Genomic DNA, 17,095 nt, shown 5'->3' with positions numbered 1-17,095 from the left:
TTCGAAGCATTTTAATGGCCGTCAATGGAGTTTTTAATGGATTAACACAGTTTCCAATTCAATCTACTTGCTTCTTGTTGCTTTCAAACGCACACGCAAGTATACGTGGTCGACAAGTAATATAATGATAAGTTGAGTGTCGAACCCACAGAGACTTGTGTAAACTACTCACTAAATCACTCAAATTGTTATTCAATCCAGCTAAAATCAAAGTCCGATAATATGATTATATTATACTACAATTCTAAATAATAACTAAGTTATCAAATAACGAATTGATTGTTGTGTATTCAGTAGAGACAAATATTCTAGAGTTGTGATCGATTCACCATTCGGATTGTGTTCTAATTAACTCTCCCTCACATATAATTCACTCATGGTTTCTAATTAATCGATAAATACTCTCATAGCCTTCTGCCGAAGTACTACTCACCTATTCTCAATAGATTAACGCCTATATTCCTATGAAATCAATCTATTAAGAATGCATTAAGATCACGATATTAAATTAAGCACGGTGACTAGGTATATTCCTATCCTAATCACAAATCCGTTCCCCCTAAGGGTTAAGATCATGCTCTCTTCAATTCTTCTCTAATCTAAACATGGCTTTCCCAAGCATAGCATAGATAGTAAATAGAACCTAACTGCTGGCCAGACAATTAAGCAATTCAACACAGAATTGAAGAAACAACCATATATGAGTAAATTATAATCAAGGTCAAGTCAATATCAAACAACAATATTCATGGTTAAATCACAACCCCAGAATAATGGGTGTTTAGCCATTCATGATGTAATCAAACAATTGCATAAGTGTTGAATCAATTGGAAATACTAGAAAAAGATGAAGAAAACTGAGAATTCTTCGCTTCCTCATGATCCCGTGTGTATCTCTACTCCAAAGTGGCGTCTCTTCCTTCAAAATAGGTTTAGTCTTGCTTTTATATCAGTTGGGTAGGTCTTGGGCCGAAATAAACTTGTCCCGGGAAAAATAGGACACATTTCACGTCACCAACGCCCAGCCCGGCGCCAGACGCCCCATTATTTGTGCATACTGTTTTTGGCGCCACAGGTGGTGCTAGGCACTGCCTGTGGCGCCCAGCTGGCCCTTTTTCCCGGTTTCGTTCGTGTTGGATCAAAACGCGTGCGTTTCGCCCTTTTCCGTTTAGAATTTGGAAAAAAGTAAAACACAAAAGTTATAGCTCTTTGAGTTAGGTTTCCAACCATATATTGTAGAGCCAAAATGTAGTTCTGAATAAAAAGTTATGTATATTTTACTAGATAGTGCACAATATGCCCTCTCGAGTCTTCGTTTATTCTTAACTATCAAAGTTGACCCCTGACACGATCCCGACTTAATTCCTTGGGTTTTTACTCAGATTTCAAAGCTTCAAATCACTTGAATTCATTCCATAACATCTATATAGCTCGGAATCACTCCTACAAGGCATAAAACACATCGTTAGTGCAAAACATTAGCGATTAAAGCGCAAACTCAACTAAAGTGTAGTAAATTAGAGTGTAATAGTCGACTAAAATACATAATTATAGCCTATCATCAACACCCCATACTTAAACGTTGCTCGTCCTCGAACAATAGGACTATCTAATAAAAAACCCCAACTACGTACAAGTATCAATTATAAAGGAGCACTTTAACTTTTAACCACACACTATACCCTTGACTATGATCAATACCGGCACACAAGCATGAACACACAAAAATTTACATTCTTCCCGTTTAAGCAAGCCTAAGTATAATATTTCAATTCAATAATTTCCAATAACCTAATTGTCACCACCCAACCTCACAAGCCGACTTGCAACCATTAAGTACCCTCAATTTATGCACTTACCCAACAAGAAAGTTTACAACATTATCAATCATTCATGAGATCATGTGCCCTCACCAACAAATTGAGAGTGAATATAAATTGGTCCACACATTCAAATATGCTATTGAACATAATTTAAGGACATCACACAATTGAACAAAATTCGCTCACTCTCACAAAGAATTCATATGCATCCCGTGGTTATTCCATAAGCTTGCCCGTAGTGTATATCTCCACTAATTTAAGCTAGCCAAATCTAGGATCAATTAGGACTTTTAGGTTGTAATGTAGGCTAAGGGACGGGTAGAATATATTTAGAAATAGTGACTCACCCTCCTAAACACTTTAATACACTACATTTACACTTCAAGCACATATTCTTCTCAACCAAATCACTTGTCATATACAACATAGCCCTCTTTTCACTTAAGCACTTCTCTATTTTGTCACTAGCACAAATCAATTAGGACTGGAGGTGTGTATTTTTCTATATTATTTGAACTATCATATCTTTTTTCTCTCTTTTCTTGCAATTTTTCTTTTCCTTTCTCTCTTTTTTTTTTCTTCACACACTCCATACATTAAAGTTCATCGGATAGTGACTTTTGATTTCAACTTTAGTGCACCAACGAGCCCTTCCATGTTTCCACTCGAAAACTACTCCTCAATATCTCACCTTACTTCTTTTAGCGACTAAGTGCCTTAGGAGGTAAAGGTTCAATCAATATCAAATTAAGAACAAAATAGGGGTATGACTTGTATGTGGGTGCCAAAAGAAAGGTCTATAGGCTCAAAGGGGCTAGCAACGAAAATTTTTAGTTTTATGTGACAAGCACATCTATGATCAAGCAAGAAAAATGCCTACATCATCTCCTAGATTAGAACAACTCATAATTTCGCTTCAATTAACACACGAGGCAAGTTCTAGACTACACAGGATAACACAAAAAATCACGAATCCTCACACACACGTTGCACATGACTCAATCAAGACGGTTATGTTCAACTCTCAAGTCAAGCAAGCACAAATAAATGAGAAATTTAAGCAACATTGCACTATGCGGCATACAAGTCAGACAACTGAGAAAAGGCGTCACAAAACAGGCTATTTACTTTACTTAGGCTTTACAATTCAAACCAAATACACAGAAAAACAGAATGTATGTCATAGCCTAATGTGCCAACATCAACCATGCCAGTGAGTATCTCAAAACGACTCAGTTTCTTCCTAAACTACTCCTAAAAAGAAATTAAAAGTGTCCGGTTCGAGCTACATCCTTGGAAAAGAACCGGTGCCTAAAGAAAAACCAAGGAATACTATCTAGCTATAAAAATAAAATTAAAAAAAAATCTTTTTGGTATTTTTAAATCGGACTTTTATCCCTCAAGAAAATTGTCCAAAAGATCCATCGTCGGGGAAAATCTGAACTTTTTCTAATTTTTTTCAATTTTCGTTTTTATTTTTTTTTTTATTTTTTTTTATTTCCTTTTTTTAACCTAAACTATGTCTACTACGAATTCTAAAAGAAAAACTAAATAAAAAAATAGTTTTATACAATTACACTTCAGAAAGTAGTTTCCCCACCCCACACTTATATTATGTATAGTCCTCGATGCATGATCATAGAGAAATATTAAAATAAGAGTGAGAAATACTCCCTGAGGCCCTCTCAGGCCTAGCTCGGACATGATCCTCAATATTAAGGGTCGGGACGACCCCATACTTAAGCTCAAACATGCTCCTCGGCTTCAATTTTGGGTACTCAGACTTCCCCTACTCTGCAAAAAAAAAAACACAAAACACAGTAAAAAGAAATAATCAATAGATAAAAGATACACAGGTTGGGTTGCCTCCCAACAAGTGCATTATTATAGTCGTGGCACGACTCTGCTACTCTGCTCAGGTTGGGCGCTTTCTCTTCTTCTTTCTCGCATGAATTCTAGCCTTTTTGCGCGCTCTCAGAAGGTCTCCTCTTTCATCTCTGGCTCTTTTCTCAATCATCTTAACACGCACAGCTGGAAATACCACCTCCTTTAACTCAGTTGTCCCATTTGGATCACTATAATTCACATAAGGACTCTGCTTTATCCCCTTCGATTCTACCACAGTAATCATGCACAAGTCCTCATAATGCTTAGGAAGCTTAAGTGCCTTGTACACATTAAAAGTGACCTCCTCATCGTCAACTCTCATTTTTAACTTCCCTGCTCTCACATCAATAATTGCTCCACCAGTAGCTAAGAATGGTCGCCCCAAAATAATGGGCACTTCCTCATCTGCCTCGTAATTGAGAACAATAAAATCAGCAGGAAGAATAAACTTTTCCACTTGAACTAACACATCCTCAATAATTTCTTCGGGCATGACTAATGACCTATCTGCTAGCTGTAAAGTGATTGTAGTAGGTCTAAGCGCCCCCAATCCGAATTGCTTGAACAAAGAGGATGACATCAAATTTATACTGGCCCCTACATCACACAAGGCTCTACCAACTTCTTGTTTTCCAAGAGACAAAGGAATTGTGAAACTCCCAGGATCCTTCAACATAGGAGGAAGTTTACTCTGAACTCTGGCACTACACTCTTCAGTAAGTGAAACTGTTTCAAACTCTGCATGTCTTCGTTTGTTTGCCACAATATCTTTGAGATACCTTGCATACTTAGGCACTTACTGCAAAATTTCCACCAAAGGCAGATTCACGCTCACTTGGCTCAAAATATCTAGGAATTTCTTGTACTTGGCATCATCTTTTTGCTTCTGTAGTCTTTGTGGAAACGAAGGCGGTGGCCTAGTCTCAATTACTGGCTTGGGTCCTTTATCATCTTTCTCATTCCCCTCAACTGGCTGGAGAGCTAATTCTCCTTCAGGATGATCTGTATTCTTCTTTTTCTTTGGAATTTCTTCTAGGGCTCTTCCATTTCTCAAGGTAACCGCATTGACTTGAGCTTTAGGATTGGGCTCAGTATCACTTGGAAGAGCTCCAGCTGGTCTAGTGTTTTGAGCACTGGCAAGCTGTCCCATTTGATGCTCCAAATTTCTCACTGTTGTGGTGAGGGCTTGTTGTTCAGCCATCACTTTCTTAGAGAGGGCTTGCTGTTCAGCCATCACTTTTTCAACATGTCTTCAAGGTGACTTGTAGGACTCGTTTGTTGTTCAACCTGAGGTGGTCTATATTGCTGTTGAGGTGCTTAAGGCCTGTATTGATTCTGAGCGCCCTGGTTTCCACCCCAAGAGAAGTTTGGGTGGTTCCTCCAGTTGGGATTGTAAGTGTCACTATACTGATTTGTTTGGCCTCGATTTGCATTACCCACAAAATATACCGACTCTGGATTTACTGGGCATATATTGCTCATGTGACCCTCTCCACATACTTCACAAAATATTTGAACTTGTTGTACCTGTTGCTTGTTGATACTCAAGTTCATCTGGTTGACTTGATTGGTCAGTGTAGCAATCTGCGTTGATAATGCTAAGACGACATCTAACTCAAGAACCCCTGCAGACTTTTGCACTGTGTGTCTGCCCATCTCCCCTTGCCAATCCGGATTGCTCTTGGAGAATTTGTTCAATAATGCATATATCTCGTCAAAGATTTTCTCCAACACTTGACCCCCTGCTGCAGCATCTACCACGATCTTTGTTTCAGAATGTAGCACTTCTATGAACGTGTGAGCTAACACTTCATTCGTCTGATTATGATGAGGACAATCTCTGAGTAGCCCCTTGAACCTTTCCCAAGCTGAGTATAAAGATTCTCCCGCTTTCTGTTTGAAGGCCACTATCTCACTTCTGATCTTTGCAGTTTTGCCTGAAGGAAAGAACCTTGCCAGAAATTTTCTTGCCAAATCATTCCATGATGTAATGGAATTAGTTGGTTCTGCCTTTAGCCATCGCTTAGCCTCGCCCAACAGAGAGAATGGAAAAAGTGTGAGCCTCACACAATCTGGAGTGACCCCGTTAGTGATATAAGTATCACTAATCTCCAAGAAGTTCAGAATATGCTACTATGGATCCTCGTGTGGAAGACCCATAAATTGCCCGTTTGCATGAAGTAACTGGATCATGCTCTGTTTCAGCTCAAAGTGCGCAGTGATCCTGGGCTTCACTATACTGGAGGTGACATTAGCAATGCTGGGCATCGCCACCTCCTGAACAGCCATGGGTTGCTCCTCTGCCATGTCCACAGGAAATTGAACAAGTGCCTAAATATTATTCGTGTCCCTTGCTTCCCTCAACCTCCTGTGAAATGTTCTCTCAGGTTCAGGATCAAAGCCTTGAAGTCGGTCCTGGCTTCTGACCCTACGCATTCAATCAAAGTTCCTGAGATCTGAGCAACAATCAAGTAACGTTAGACTAGACTAAATAAACAATTAAAGCAAAAACTAGCAAGTACTTAATATTCAAGTCCCCGACAATGACGCCAAAAACTTGTTGCTTCCAAACGCATACGCAAGTATACGTGGTCGATAAGTAATATAATGATAAGTTGAGTGTCGAACCCACAAAGACTTGTGTAAACTACTCACTTAATCACTCAAATTGTTATTCAATCCAGCTAAAATCAAAGTCCGATAATATGATTATATTATACTACAATTCTAAATAATAACTAAGTTATCAAATAACGAATTGATTGTTGTGTATTCAGTAGAGACAAATATTCCAGAGTTGTGATCGATTCACCATTTGTATTGTGTTCTAATTAACTCCCCCTTTCATATAATTCACTCATGGTTGCTAATTTATCGATAAATGCTCTCATAGCCTTCTCCCGAAGTACTACTCACCTATTCTCAATAGATTAACGCTTATATTCCTATGAAATCAATTTATTAAGAACGCATTAAGATCACGATATTAAATTAAGCACGGTGACCAGGTATATTCCTATCCTAACTACAAATCCGCTCCCCTAAGGGTTAAGATCATGCTCTCTTCAATTCTTCTCTAATCTAAACACGGCTTTCCCAAGCATAACATAGATAGTAAATAGAACCTAACTGCTGGCCAGACAATTAAGCAATTCAACATAGAATTGAAGAAACAACCATATATGAGTGAATTATAATCAAGGTCAAGTCAATATCAAACAACAATATTCATGGCTAAATCACAACCCCAGAACAATGGGTGTTTAGCCATTCATGATGTAATCAAACAATTGCATAAGTGTTGAATCAATTGGAAATACTAGAAAAAGATGAACAAAACTGAGAATTATTCGCTTCCTCACGATCCCGTGTGTATCTCTACTCCAAAGTGGCGTCTCCTCCCTCAAAAATAGGTTTAGTCTTGCTTTTATATCAGTTGGGTAGGTCTTGGGCCGAAATAAACTTGTCCCGGGCAAAATAGGACACATTTCACGTCACCAACGCCCAGCCCGGCGCCAGGCGCCCCATTATTTGTGCATATTGTTTTTGGCGCCACAGGTGGCGCCAGGCACTACCTGTGGCACCCAACTGGTCCTTTTTCCCGGTTTCGTTCGTGTTGGCTCAAATCTCACGCGTTTCGTCCTGTTCCGTTTAGAATTTGGAAAAACTTAAAACATGAAAGTTGTAGACTTTTGAGTTAGGTTTCCAACCATATATTGTTGAGCCAAAAAGGAGTTCTGAGAAAAAAGTTATGTGTATTTTACTAGACAGTGCGCAATATGCCCTCTCGAGTCTTCGTTTATTCTTAACTATCAAGTTGACCCCTGACACGATCCCGACTTAATTACTTGGGCTTTTACTCAGACTTCAAAGCTTCAAATCACTTGAATTCATTTCATAACATCTATATAGCTCGGAATCACTCCTACAAGGCATAAAACACATCGTTAGTGCAAAACATTAGTGATTAAAGGGCAAACTCAACTAAAGTGCAGTAAATTAGAGTGTAATAATCGACTAAAATACGTAATTATAGCCTATCATCACTTCTAATTAATTTATTTTGTTTATTGATTCAAAAAATCTAAAAGAATGATAACTAAAATGATTCTCTTCATCAAAGTTAATTTCTTTCTTATTTATTTCCTCATTTTCATAGGATCTGAAACAAGAACTTTTCTAGGTACTAATGTTTTCTCTTTTTTTTCACTTAACATTATTATCATTTCTTCAGTTAATCCACGTGAAGATATTAATATAAGAATGCTAATAGGGAGAGAGATGAAGATAGAGATTGAAGAGAGAGAGCGAAGAGGGAATTCCTATTCAGTTCCTAATACAAAGGGATACTCATCAATACTAATTTGTATATAATTGGTAAATTATATATCAACTTGTAATTAAGTTAAAACCTAAACAGTAAGGATAAATAAGTTTCTAATGTAGTATATATAGGTAAAATCTCTAAAAAGAAAATATATAGAAGCCGTTTGGAAGCAGGTCAGGGTCGTCATGCCTGCTTCCCCAGGGCTACTTTAGTTTTTTTATAATTTTTCTAATAGCTAACACGTATACAGTAACTCTGATGGGTGGTGGGATATAGATGGTGTTTGGCTAAGCTTATAAGCTGGTCAAATTGGCTTATAAGTATTTTTTGGCTTATTTACGCGTTTGGTAAACACCCAAAGTGCTTATAAGCCAAGTGCTTATAAGCTAAAATCAGCCATAAATCATAAATTGATGACCAACTTATGGCGTTTTAGCTTATAAACACTTTTAATTTGACCAAAACCTTTTATTAGTTTATCCTTAATTATATTTTCTAATTCATGAAATATTTTTTCCAAAATAAATTTTCTAACTTTCTTTTCATTCCACATTCGTATTCATTCTTTTTAATTTATAGTATTTTATTAAATTTTAAGGATATTTTAATTATTTTAATCAAAGAATAAATTATCTTGCACTTTTCTACCAAATTATTATTTGAGCACTTCTATCTAAACACCTAAATAATTATCTTAAAAAAACCAGTTTTCAGCACTTAAAAATGCGTATGCTCGTATGCGATTAATCCATCCGTCTGTTCATCCTTTTTCTTTCTCTGCTTCATTTTCAGATTTCTTTCTATCTCCCAGCGAATAATCTGCTTCCGTCTCCCTTTGTTCATCCTTTTTCTGTCTCTGTTTCATCTTCAGATTTTTTAATCTGAACTGCACCGATTTTGCTGCTACTTTGGACATCATCAACTTCGGAAACCTACTTCACTGACTTTCGTTCTGCACTGTCTTTCTTGCTAAAATAAGGAAATTCACAGATTAACAAATTCTGTGGTTGGCTTGGTTTCCACACCTGAATTGGTTAGATTCCACTACGTACTGTTCTTTGTCATTGTTTCATATTTTATTGTCCCGGTTATTTCTAAAATTCTCTGCCTTCTGTTGTCTTTTCTGCACATGCAAGTTGTGTCCAGAAGAATGTGGCATATCTTTTAATTTTGAGCTGTAAAATTGGATTTTAAACCTAATTTATTTGGCTTTTTCCCACTGCTAAGCCTGAAATTCAACTAATCTTCTACTTAGAGAACCTACTCAAAGCTTATTTCTAATTAGAGATGTGAGTTGGTAACTCCAATTAGAAAAGCCCTAAATTTGTGTTTCTAATTCCGATTCGCTTTTCTCTGATGATAGTTTGGTTGATTTTAGTTGTTCTGTGGTTAAGAATGGTAACTCCAAACATTACACTTCCCGCATAGTTTAGATTTGTATGATATTGGCATTGCAACTGTGTAATTGAGTCGTCAGGTTTAAAGATATATGTCGTCGACAGTTTTTGTTTTCTTTTATTTAAAATTTGTCGTTAGTAATTCTAAATAAGAGTCTTACTTTGTACTCTAATTTGCCTTATCCGGTTAAACTATCTGAGTAATTTAGGAATTTCTTCGTCAGTCTGAAACTTGTGCAGGACTTTAAGATAATTAACTTCCAAAGCATTCATTCAGTTGTTTATGTGTTTATTTTGATCTGCCTATAGTTGGGGTTTGTTGCAGCATGCTGGATTTGTTGTCAGAAAAATGAAAAAAAAGGAACTTCATGTTTGATACAAATATATGGTGTTACATGAAGATTTACAACCAGAATCCTAACCAGAAAATTTGGTGTATCATACGCGGAATGAGAGAATTCTTTCATTAGTTTTCCTCCAATTGAGTATCTCCTTGTGGCCAATATAAGCTCAGCAGTTTGAATGAGTATTCTTTCGATTGATGCAGCAAGAAGCAGTCTATGGCTTGACAGATTTCGAGGAGAGAAATACAAGTGCACGTCTGGTTGCAAATCCTGGCTGTTATCCGACATTATTCAACTTCCTCTTATTCCCTTGATAAAGGTTTGCATCTAAGTTGAAAACTGAAGCCTATCTTTTATTGCCTACATTGTGAGTTTGTGAAGATTTCTTGACAATGGAAGTATCTGGTTATATAGGCCTCCTTTGTTGGAATCTGAAATTTAAATAGAATAATTCCTTCTTAAATTATAAGAAGAAAATAAGCTTCTCGGAAATAACCTCTTATTGACCTTCATCTCATAGTTAATAGTTAATCCACCGAGATTATAACTTTAACTGAGAGATTTGTCTCTTATACTGTATTGTGGTGTTGCAGATAAATAACCTACTGATAATAAGAATTGGGGATGTTGGTGGTTTAGAGCGGGCAACCTGTTTAGTATATGTGATGTTGCTTTTCTACGCAACCGCATCTAATTGGGAAAGAACTGCTACTCTAGAAGCAATAATATTTTTTGGTACTCTACATATGCTTATTTTATTCGCATTTTGGTTAGATAGTTCAAAGCTTGCTGGTAGAGGCAGAGAGGGGCATGGCGTCCTCTTATTTGCTGGTTTACACTGAATAGGGGTCTATAATTTATTGAATTTCCTTTATTTAATAACTTAGTGCCCCGGAACATATACTTTAAGGTGGTTTATTTGGAAAATGGTGAACACTCTAGCAGGAGAAAAAACTACTCCTGTATAATATGAGCTTAGCTTTAATATTCAACTGATCCTTTCCATTCGCTCAACAAGCTTGACGAAATTATAAAGGGAAAAGATAAGAATTGACTGTGATTAAGGGATTAAATTACTGTGTTAATAACTCGATTCATTTTAGCAAAAAAAAAAAAAAAAAAAAAACTCGATTCATGAATCATATTTGCACAGATGTTACATCAGCTACTTGGTAGTTTCGTGATACTCTACTAAAAGAGGTCTCAAAATTTTGAATGACTTTCGTGAAAACTACCTTCTTCTTTTTTTTTTTTTTTTTTTTATTTCTGTTTTTGCTGTTTGCTGTTTTAAATCTGGTTATTTGGTAGGAATAGGTTTTCAAATGAATAGGATGTTTACTGCCTGATAAGTTAACCAAAATTTTCTACAATTATATATACCAAAGGTACAAGTAGTTGATCATTTTAAGTCCTTTCTAGTAGTTAACAAACTATGTTATCGTGACATATATTCTTGAAAATGCAGAACAGCCAATATAGATGTAAAAGGCAGTGAACAAAAAATTGAAAGGAGTATAATTTGGGTATGAGAATGGACGTTGTGCGCATAATTATTTGACTACAATAATATATATTTTTAAACTTTACATGTTGCATAAAATATTAACAAGTGTAGGAAACTGAACACTTTGAATGTATATTTAGTTGCGCGTAACTTTTCGTCTCTCATTCTATAAGCCTACAATGAGTACCGGCTTACCGGATATTTGCAACAAAATTTAACACTTCTTAGCTAACTGACTAATATAATTGGATTTAATTTAATTTGTGGCACGTTGTTAATTTGGATTGCATAGACGGTGCGCGTTGGTTGGAGCGACTGAATTAACTTTTATTTTTCCCCTCTTTGGTTTCTTAAGTCGTGAAATATGAAAGAAAACACAGGAGATTCATGTTCAGCCAGTAAAGTTCTTAAAGCACTGTGAAGTAAAGCTTATTAACTCTCCCTTAATAGCGTCAATTGGACTTTTATTAGGACACAATGCGTCTGTCCAGTTGTGAGTATGAGTTTTCAGTTTACAACTTTCATTGTACTGTTTTTTTACAAGTCATTTTGAGTTCTTATCTGTTCAAATTCAGATGACCAATTTCATCTTAACATTACTAAAAATATCTTTTCACTTCTCTCTGAAGTCTTTGTCCTAACTATAAGGTTTACCCTCTTTTCTATGTACTGTTACTACATACATTTCTGTAAAAGTCATTAGTTATATTGGTATGACTTATTCATAATACTGGATTTATTACTTGTTGTTTTTGACGTGAGACTTGAATGCTACTATGCATAACGACAAGCTTCCTATTTCTTCAATTCTAAATTGTTCAATGAAAACATAGCATATTTGTTGACATTAGTCTATGGCTTTGATTTAGTACATCTAATTTCTTTCTAGCTAAGAGAAGTATCTATATTCTGAAAGAAAAAAAAAAGAAAATAAAGTATCTGGACAATTCTTTCCTTTGCTCCAATCGAATACAATGTTGGCATACTCTGCACTACAAATCACACACTTCATTTAGATTTTTCAGAAGTTTTTGCTTTGACAGCAAGATCAATCCCCTTTTTTCAGTCAGTATTTTGGCTATTACAATCCAATCTATAACGATATTCAGTTGATCTGTAATCAAAAGCAAATTTGCAACATCCTAGGTAAGAAATTTCAATGTTTGTGTAAAATTTTTAGTTGTCCAGAAGCCTATTTTTGTTGTAATTTATTTTTTAGTTTTTTTTTACTGTTAATTTACAGAGGAACATATCTGCTCTAAAAGGTCGAATTCTTTTCTGAAAAATTACAATTTCAGCATATATTAACGGTTAATATCCTCTGTGTATGAATCTTTTTTCATTTCAAATCAGATATTTATAGTTGATAAATTTCACTTCAAATAAGATGGATGCTTGATTGCATCTCACATAAATATCTGTGCTGCCTCAAAAGTCAAAGTAATCGGTTTTTTCTTAAAAATGTGATAATATCACTTTCGTGCTTACTGAAAATTCTCTTTGTCAAGTCGACTCTTGCTTAACCCCATATCTCCAGAATTTCCTACGTAAAATACAATTCATGGCAATTTAAGTGTTTCTGCTGATAAAGTATGGGTATGATGTATTCTTGCTGCTTATCAAGAACTTCACTTTTGTTCTTCTGTTTCGCATGTACTGTTTTAAATTTACTAGAGTTTCTTAGCTGTGCTAAGGATAGTAAACAACCTCCTAATTATGAAAATGTTCTCAAGTAAGTTCAACTTGTTATAGTGCTGTCTAGAATTTTGTTAGAAAACTCAGAGGTATGAATGTCAAAAGCATGTAAATTTTTCCTTTTGCATATGATGTTAGAGACAGAAAAATAGAAAAGCTCACCAAATTTTTTCATAACGTTTATGTTATCTTTGACAGGTAAAATGGGTCACAGGAATAAATGAGTACTTTGTGCACTTTTTTACTTCCTTCTTTAATGCCTGTTGGAACTTCTTCAAAGGCTTTTGATTGTGATTTGGTTATTATTCAAGCTGGTGTTGGTGGCTATGGTGCTGCTCTTTGCGCCATCAAGAAAGTAAACCACCTTGATGTAACTTTGTGGTGGAATGAGTTATTATATAGGTGTTGGTCTTTGATTCTGGTCTAAGTTGCAGAAGAAGACTTCTGAGAGCAACTAACTCTTTTTCTTTTGTTAAGATGTATAGTTCATGTTCAGCATATTATATACAGTATAATGCAAACAGTTGGGCCCGTGCTGCCCGTGCAAGCACGGGCCAATCCCATCTAGTAAAAGAAAAAGACTTAATGCAGTGAGATGGGTATTTCTGTAATTATAAGAGAACAGAAAGGGTTTTGTTGAATTGGCCCTTCTCTCCCCTACTTAACATTTGATAGTCTTCTACAGCTGTAGGCTTCGAGACAACAAAAAGTTTGGAAGGAATACCTGCTTCCCCCGACATAAGTGTTGTACTCGAGAACAATAATTGATTTTATCTCTCCTTCAGTAGTTGCAACAGCGTCTCACGCCTGTTTCGGATTCAATTGTGAATTGGTGATTTTGAGTATGTTTCACATAATGCCATCAATTTGTTTGTGAAAATGCCTCACTTAAGCTGCAAAATGTTTCACATAATGCCATCAATTTGTTTGTGAAAATGCCACACTTAAGCTGCTCAACTGACTAGATTAATTAGTATAAGCTTTTACTAAATTTAAGCTTTACTATATTGGAAAATTCATTTGTTGAGTCATGGTTCTTTTTCAAGAAACACTTTTGGTTTCTTTGCTGAATTTGTTAGCCATACGTAAAACAAGCTAGATTCCTAAATAGAAATTTGTTTCATAAGAATTTCCTTAGGTAATTGGCTTACGTTCCATTTAAAGATTCACACTATCAATTTATGAGATTCTTTACACACTATGTATTTTAGCAGGGCTTCTGGATAATGGCTTTGAGGCGTATGCTCGGGTATTCGGATGGAGAGTTAATGAGATCAGATGCAAAACCCTGCTCAAGGCTTATGAGACAAACAGCTGGCATTTTTTCAGTTGGTGGAGCATTAGGATTTTGGGTTCTTTGCCGATTGCACTATGGTTTGTTCAATATTTCTTCTTTGACTGTTTTTACTCTCCTGATGGCTTATCCTCATTCTTTCATTTTTTGGAGCTTTTTTTAAATTCAAGAGCTCTCAAGTATATAAGAATGAAACGATAATAGGAATGCACTAAATGAAGTTTTGATCTCTAAATTTAAAACACTGAGAAGATTTTTTTGTTTGATAGATCTCCAAATATTGAGTAGTGCGGTTGCTTTATCAAGTATTAAAAAGGCTTATTGCCAATTGTAGGTGTGTTGGTTTGAGAAAGAGAACTTAAAGGTAAGATTTGATTTTTGAAGATGAAGTGCTGCGTGAGCTTGTTGCTCCGCAAGTGGGTTGTTGAGAGTTTCTTTTACCTTCTTTTTTCATTAGTTTAACTTGCAAAGTTTTCTCAAGCTTAGAGTTGCTTCTCCTAGGCTATATGTCTTCCTCCAAGAGTTTCTGCCTTGTATCCTTCTTCCCGCGCTGCGTCTTCAACTTATAAACTCTTTAGGGTGAAACAATATAGTAATCTTCATCTATTTATTGGGGTAATGATGGGCCTAATGAATCCTTTTGTATTCAGTAGACTGGCGCAATATGTTGCTGTAGAGGCAAATGAGTCGGAAAGATAGGGAGATTGGCAGCAGAGTTGGGCTTGGGAGCTTGTCTGCTGCTCAGGCATGAAAATATAATGTAAGAAATACTATCTAAGGTTAAATAAGATGACAAACCGAAAGAGAGAGACTGGGAGAAGGGACAGTGGACTTGGTGAGCTCTTCATATAAGTAGGGCATGTTCAGTTCTTAGCGAGCTCTGATTATTTGGATCTTTTGATGCTAGAAAAGCTCTAAAATGCAGCAATAGCAAGAGACAAAGATCAACAGGATATTATGGACTTGGGAGTTTCATGTATTTAATGTTCTCAGTTTTGATCTCTGTGCATCACCAAAGTAGTCGATTGACTGCTGGAATGGCTTTTGGATTTAGTAGATGAAAGGATTGTTGCATCAATATCCTGCATTCTACAATTCTTTGTGCTTTTCTCCTCTCAATCCTATCTCCCTTGACTATATTGATTAGTACTGAGCTCCGAAGGGCATGCTGCTTTAATTAATTGTCACTCAAACTTTATCTTGATTATGCATGCCGATTCTTTTCTGATAATGCATTTGGTAATACAGGTCCTAGAATCACAGTTCCTAGAAGTCTTAGATGGGCGACTTGTGGGACTATTTCTATGAGCTCAAGCACAGCTTTGCTAGTTCGTCTATTTAGTCCTGAATGTGAACCACAAAACATAGCTGCCTACGACAAGAAGGGATGATGTTACTTTTCTTCGGAAATCAGTCTGTAAAACTGAAGAATGATGTCCTATTTAATTCGTGTGTAACTTTTTAAGGGTTCCCCAGTTAGGGATATATTAGATATGCCCTAGATCCAATCTCATGTTTGAGGATTTGAACATATTTTTCATGAATGTTATTTCATATAAAATATATATGGCATTTAAAAATATATATAACTTTTTAAGGATTCCCCTTCCACAAGCATCAAACATACGGCTGCAGCCGTGTTAGCCAGGGGAGAAGAACCAGCATTTAAATGCTGAAGTATTTTCCCACTGAGGTCCTATCTTGTTCGCTACTAACTGTTATATCAATTTTTGTTGTGTAAAAATGCTACAAGCACTAGTGAAGTGATGCTTAAACTGTCAAGTTTTCTCCTTCTAACAGCCAATTCTATGTCATATTCTACAAAGCGGAAATACCTATTTGTGTGAATGATTTATTCTTTGGCCTAAGTTTTCAAGATTACCTATTCAAGGAAATAGTTGATGGCTTGGATATAGTATTCATTCTAAACCAGCAAGTTACTTGGCATAATCACTTCTTTGTTTGACATTTCACAAACTAGTTCGTCGTCATCAGATGTTGGTTTTTTCCTTTGGTTTGGAACTTTGTCAAGGTGTGCTTGTTTTATATTAAACCAAATGAATAACGAAAATCCCAGATCTACGTAACTTGGATCAAAAGCTGACATTTTATGATCGCAGAGTGGTTGAAGATTGAAGATATGGGTTTGACTCTAATATATATAATGAACCAAAACCTACTCCTGTGGATGCCTATGGTTCTAAGTTCTAAATTAGAATACTGTTCAATTGCTCTGATCTTGTTGTAAGTTAAGCTTCATATTCCGAAAGCAAGGGATCACATGCTATTTGCGCTCAAAGAACAATGAAAGCCTAGACTTAAATGAAATATTCTCACTTTTTCATTCGTTTGTTTTGTTTACCATGACTTGCACACTGTCATTCCTTTGGTAGTGTTAAAATGAAGTGGTGATCTTTACACACTACCTTTTTTCCAATTCCTTCTACTGCTTTTATCGCTTTTTATTTATTTTATACACTTTTGAAGCCAAAAATAGTGCAGAAGTTACTAATTTCTAACTTGTACGACTAAAGATGGACCTTTTTAAAACCAAAATCCGATATTACTAGTTATTATGCTAGTATTTTTTACAATGACACTTAAGTTACTAAGGAAATGTAAAAAAAATTCTAGCCTCCTCCCACTATGAAATGGATTAATAAATTATGCTCACAGTTGACAGTTCAATGGTGAAAAAGAAGACGAAAATGGCATTTGTTGATTCTGTGGATATTGGAGTCTTACATTGTCGGTTTTTAGTTTTATACTTGAACTACAATTCCTGGACTTCAAAACGTGCTTTTTTTAATTCTTGAATTGTGGC

General features: G+C 35.9%; 2 protein-coding genes and 1 non-coding gene across 6 annotated transcripts; 2 read left to right on the top strand and 1 right to left on the bottom strand.

The window, feature by feature from the left end:
- Nucleotides 1–3,738: 3,738 nt before the first annotated feature.
- LOC138888273 (uncharacterized) lies at nt 3,739–4,944 on the bottom strand. Its single transcript, XM_070170105.1, has 2 exons — nt 4,511–4,944; nt 3,739–4,456 (listed from the first exon to the last, which is right to left on the bottom strand). The coding sequence occupies exons 1-2, from the start codon at nt 4,942–4,944 to the stop codon at nt 3,739–3,741; spliced, it is 1,152 nt and encodes a 383-aa protein (XP_070026206.1).
- A 587-nt stretch (nt 4,945–5,531) lies between these two features.
- Nucleotides 5,532–5,636, top strand: LOC138888900 (small nucleolar RNA R71). The gene has a single exon (XR_011406467.1). It is a non-coding gene; the product is annotated as a small nucleolar RNA R71 (small nucleolar RNA).
- A 3,099-nt stretch (nt 5,637–8,735) lies between these two features.
- Nucleotides 8,736–16,119, top strand: LOC104227135 (uncharacterized). Of its 4 annotated transcripts, none has more exons than XM_070171127.1 (5): nt 8,739–9,070; nt 9,982–10,097; nt 13,176–13,332; nt 14,189–14,351; nt 15,520–16,119. In XM_070171127.1, the coding sequence occupies exons 3-5, from the start codon at nt 13,198–13,200 to the stop codon at nt 15,660–15,662; spliced, it is 441 nt and encodes a 146-aa protein (XP_070027228.1). In that variant the 5' UTR covers nt 8,739–9,070; nt 9,982–10,097; nt 13,176–13,197; the 3' UTR covers nt 15,663–16,119. The 4 variants fall into 4 exon arrangements, 2 of the variants coding, with proteins under 2 accessions (XP_070027228.1, XP_070027229.1); XM_070171128.1 differs by having other exon boundaries at nt 8,739–9,085; XR_011406230.1 differs by lacking the exons at nt 13,176–13,332; nt 15,520–16,119 and having other exon boundaries at nt 8,736–9,070; nt 14,192–14,206.
- The last annotated feature ends 976 nt before the right edge of the window (nt 16,120–17,095 follow it).

The sequence above is a fragment of the Nicotiana sylvestris genome, chromosome 3, assembly GCF_000393655.2.
Source record: "Nicotiana sylvestris chromosome 3, ASM39365v2, whole genome shotgun sequence".
Classification (NCBI taxonomy): Eukaryota; Viridiplantae; Streptophyta; class Magnoliopsida; order Solanales; family Solanaceae; genus Nicotiana; species Nicotiana sylvestris.
Note: the sequence above shows the minus strand (reverse complement) of the source record. Positions and strands in the feature narration are given on the sequence as shown.

Excerpts from the sequence above, each read along its gene's own strand:
- LOC138888273 (XM_070170105.1), bottom strand. The coding sequence starts at position 4,944 with ATGGCTGAACAGCAAGCCCTCTCTAAGAAAGTGATGGCTGAACAACAA. Across the intron at positions 4,457-4,510 it reads CCTTTGGTGGAAATTTTGCA|ACATGCAGAGTTTGAAACAG; the intron begins GTAAGTGCCTAA and ends AAACAAACGAAG.
- LOC104227135 (XM_070171127.1), top strand. The coding sequence starts at position 13,198 with ATGAGTACTTTGTGCACTTTTTTACTTCCTTCTTTAATGCCTGTTGGA. Across the intron at positions 13,333-14,188 it reads CTCTTTGCGCCATCAAGAAA|CAGGGCTTCTGGATAATGGC; the intron begins GTAAACCACCTT and ends TATGTATTTTAG. Across the intron at positions 14,352-15,519 it reads TCTTTGCCGATTGCACTATG|GTCCTAGAATCACAGTTCCT; the intron begins GTTTGTTCAATA and ends TTGGTAATACAG.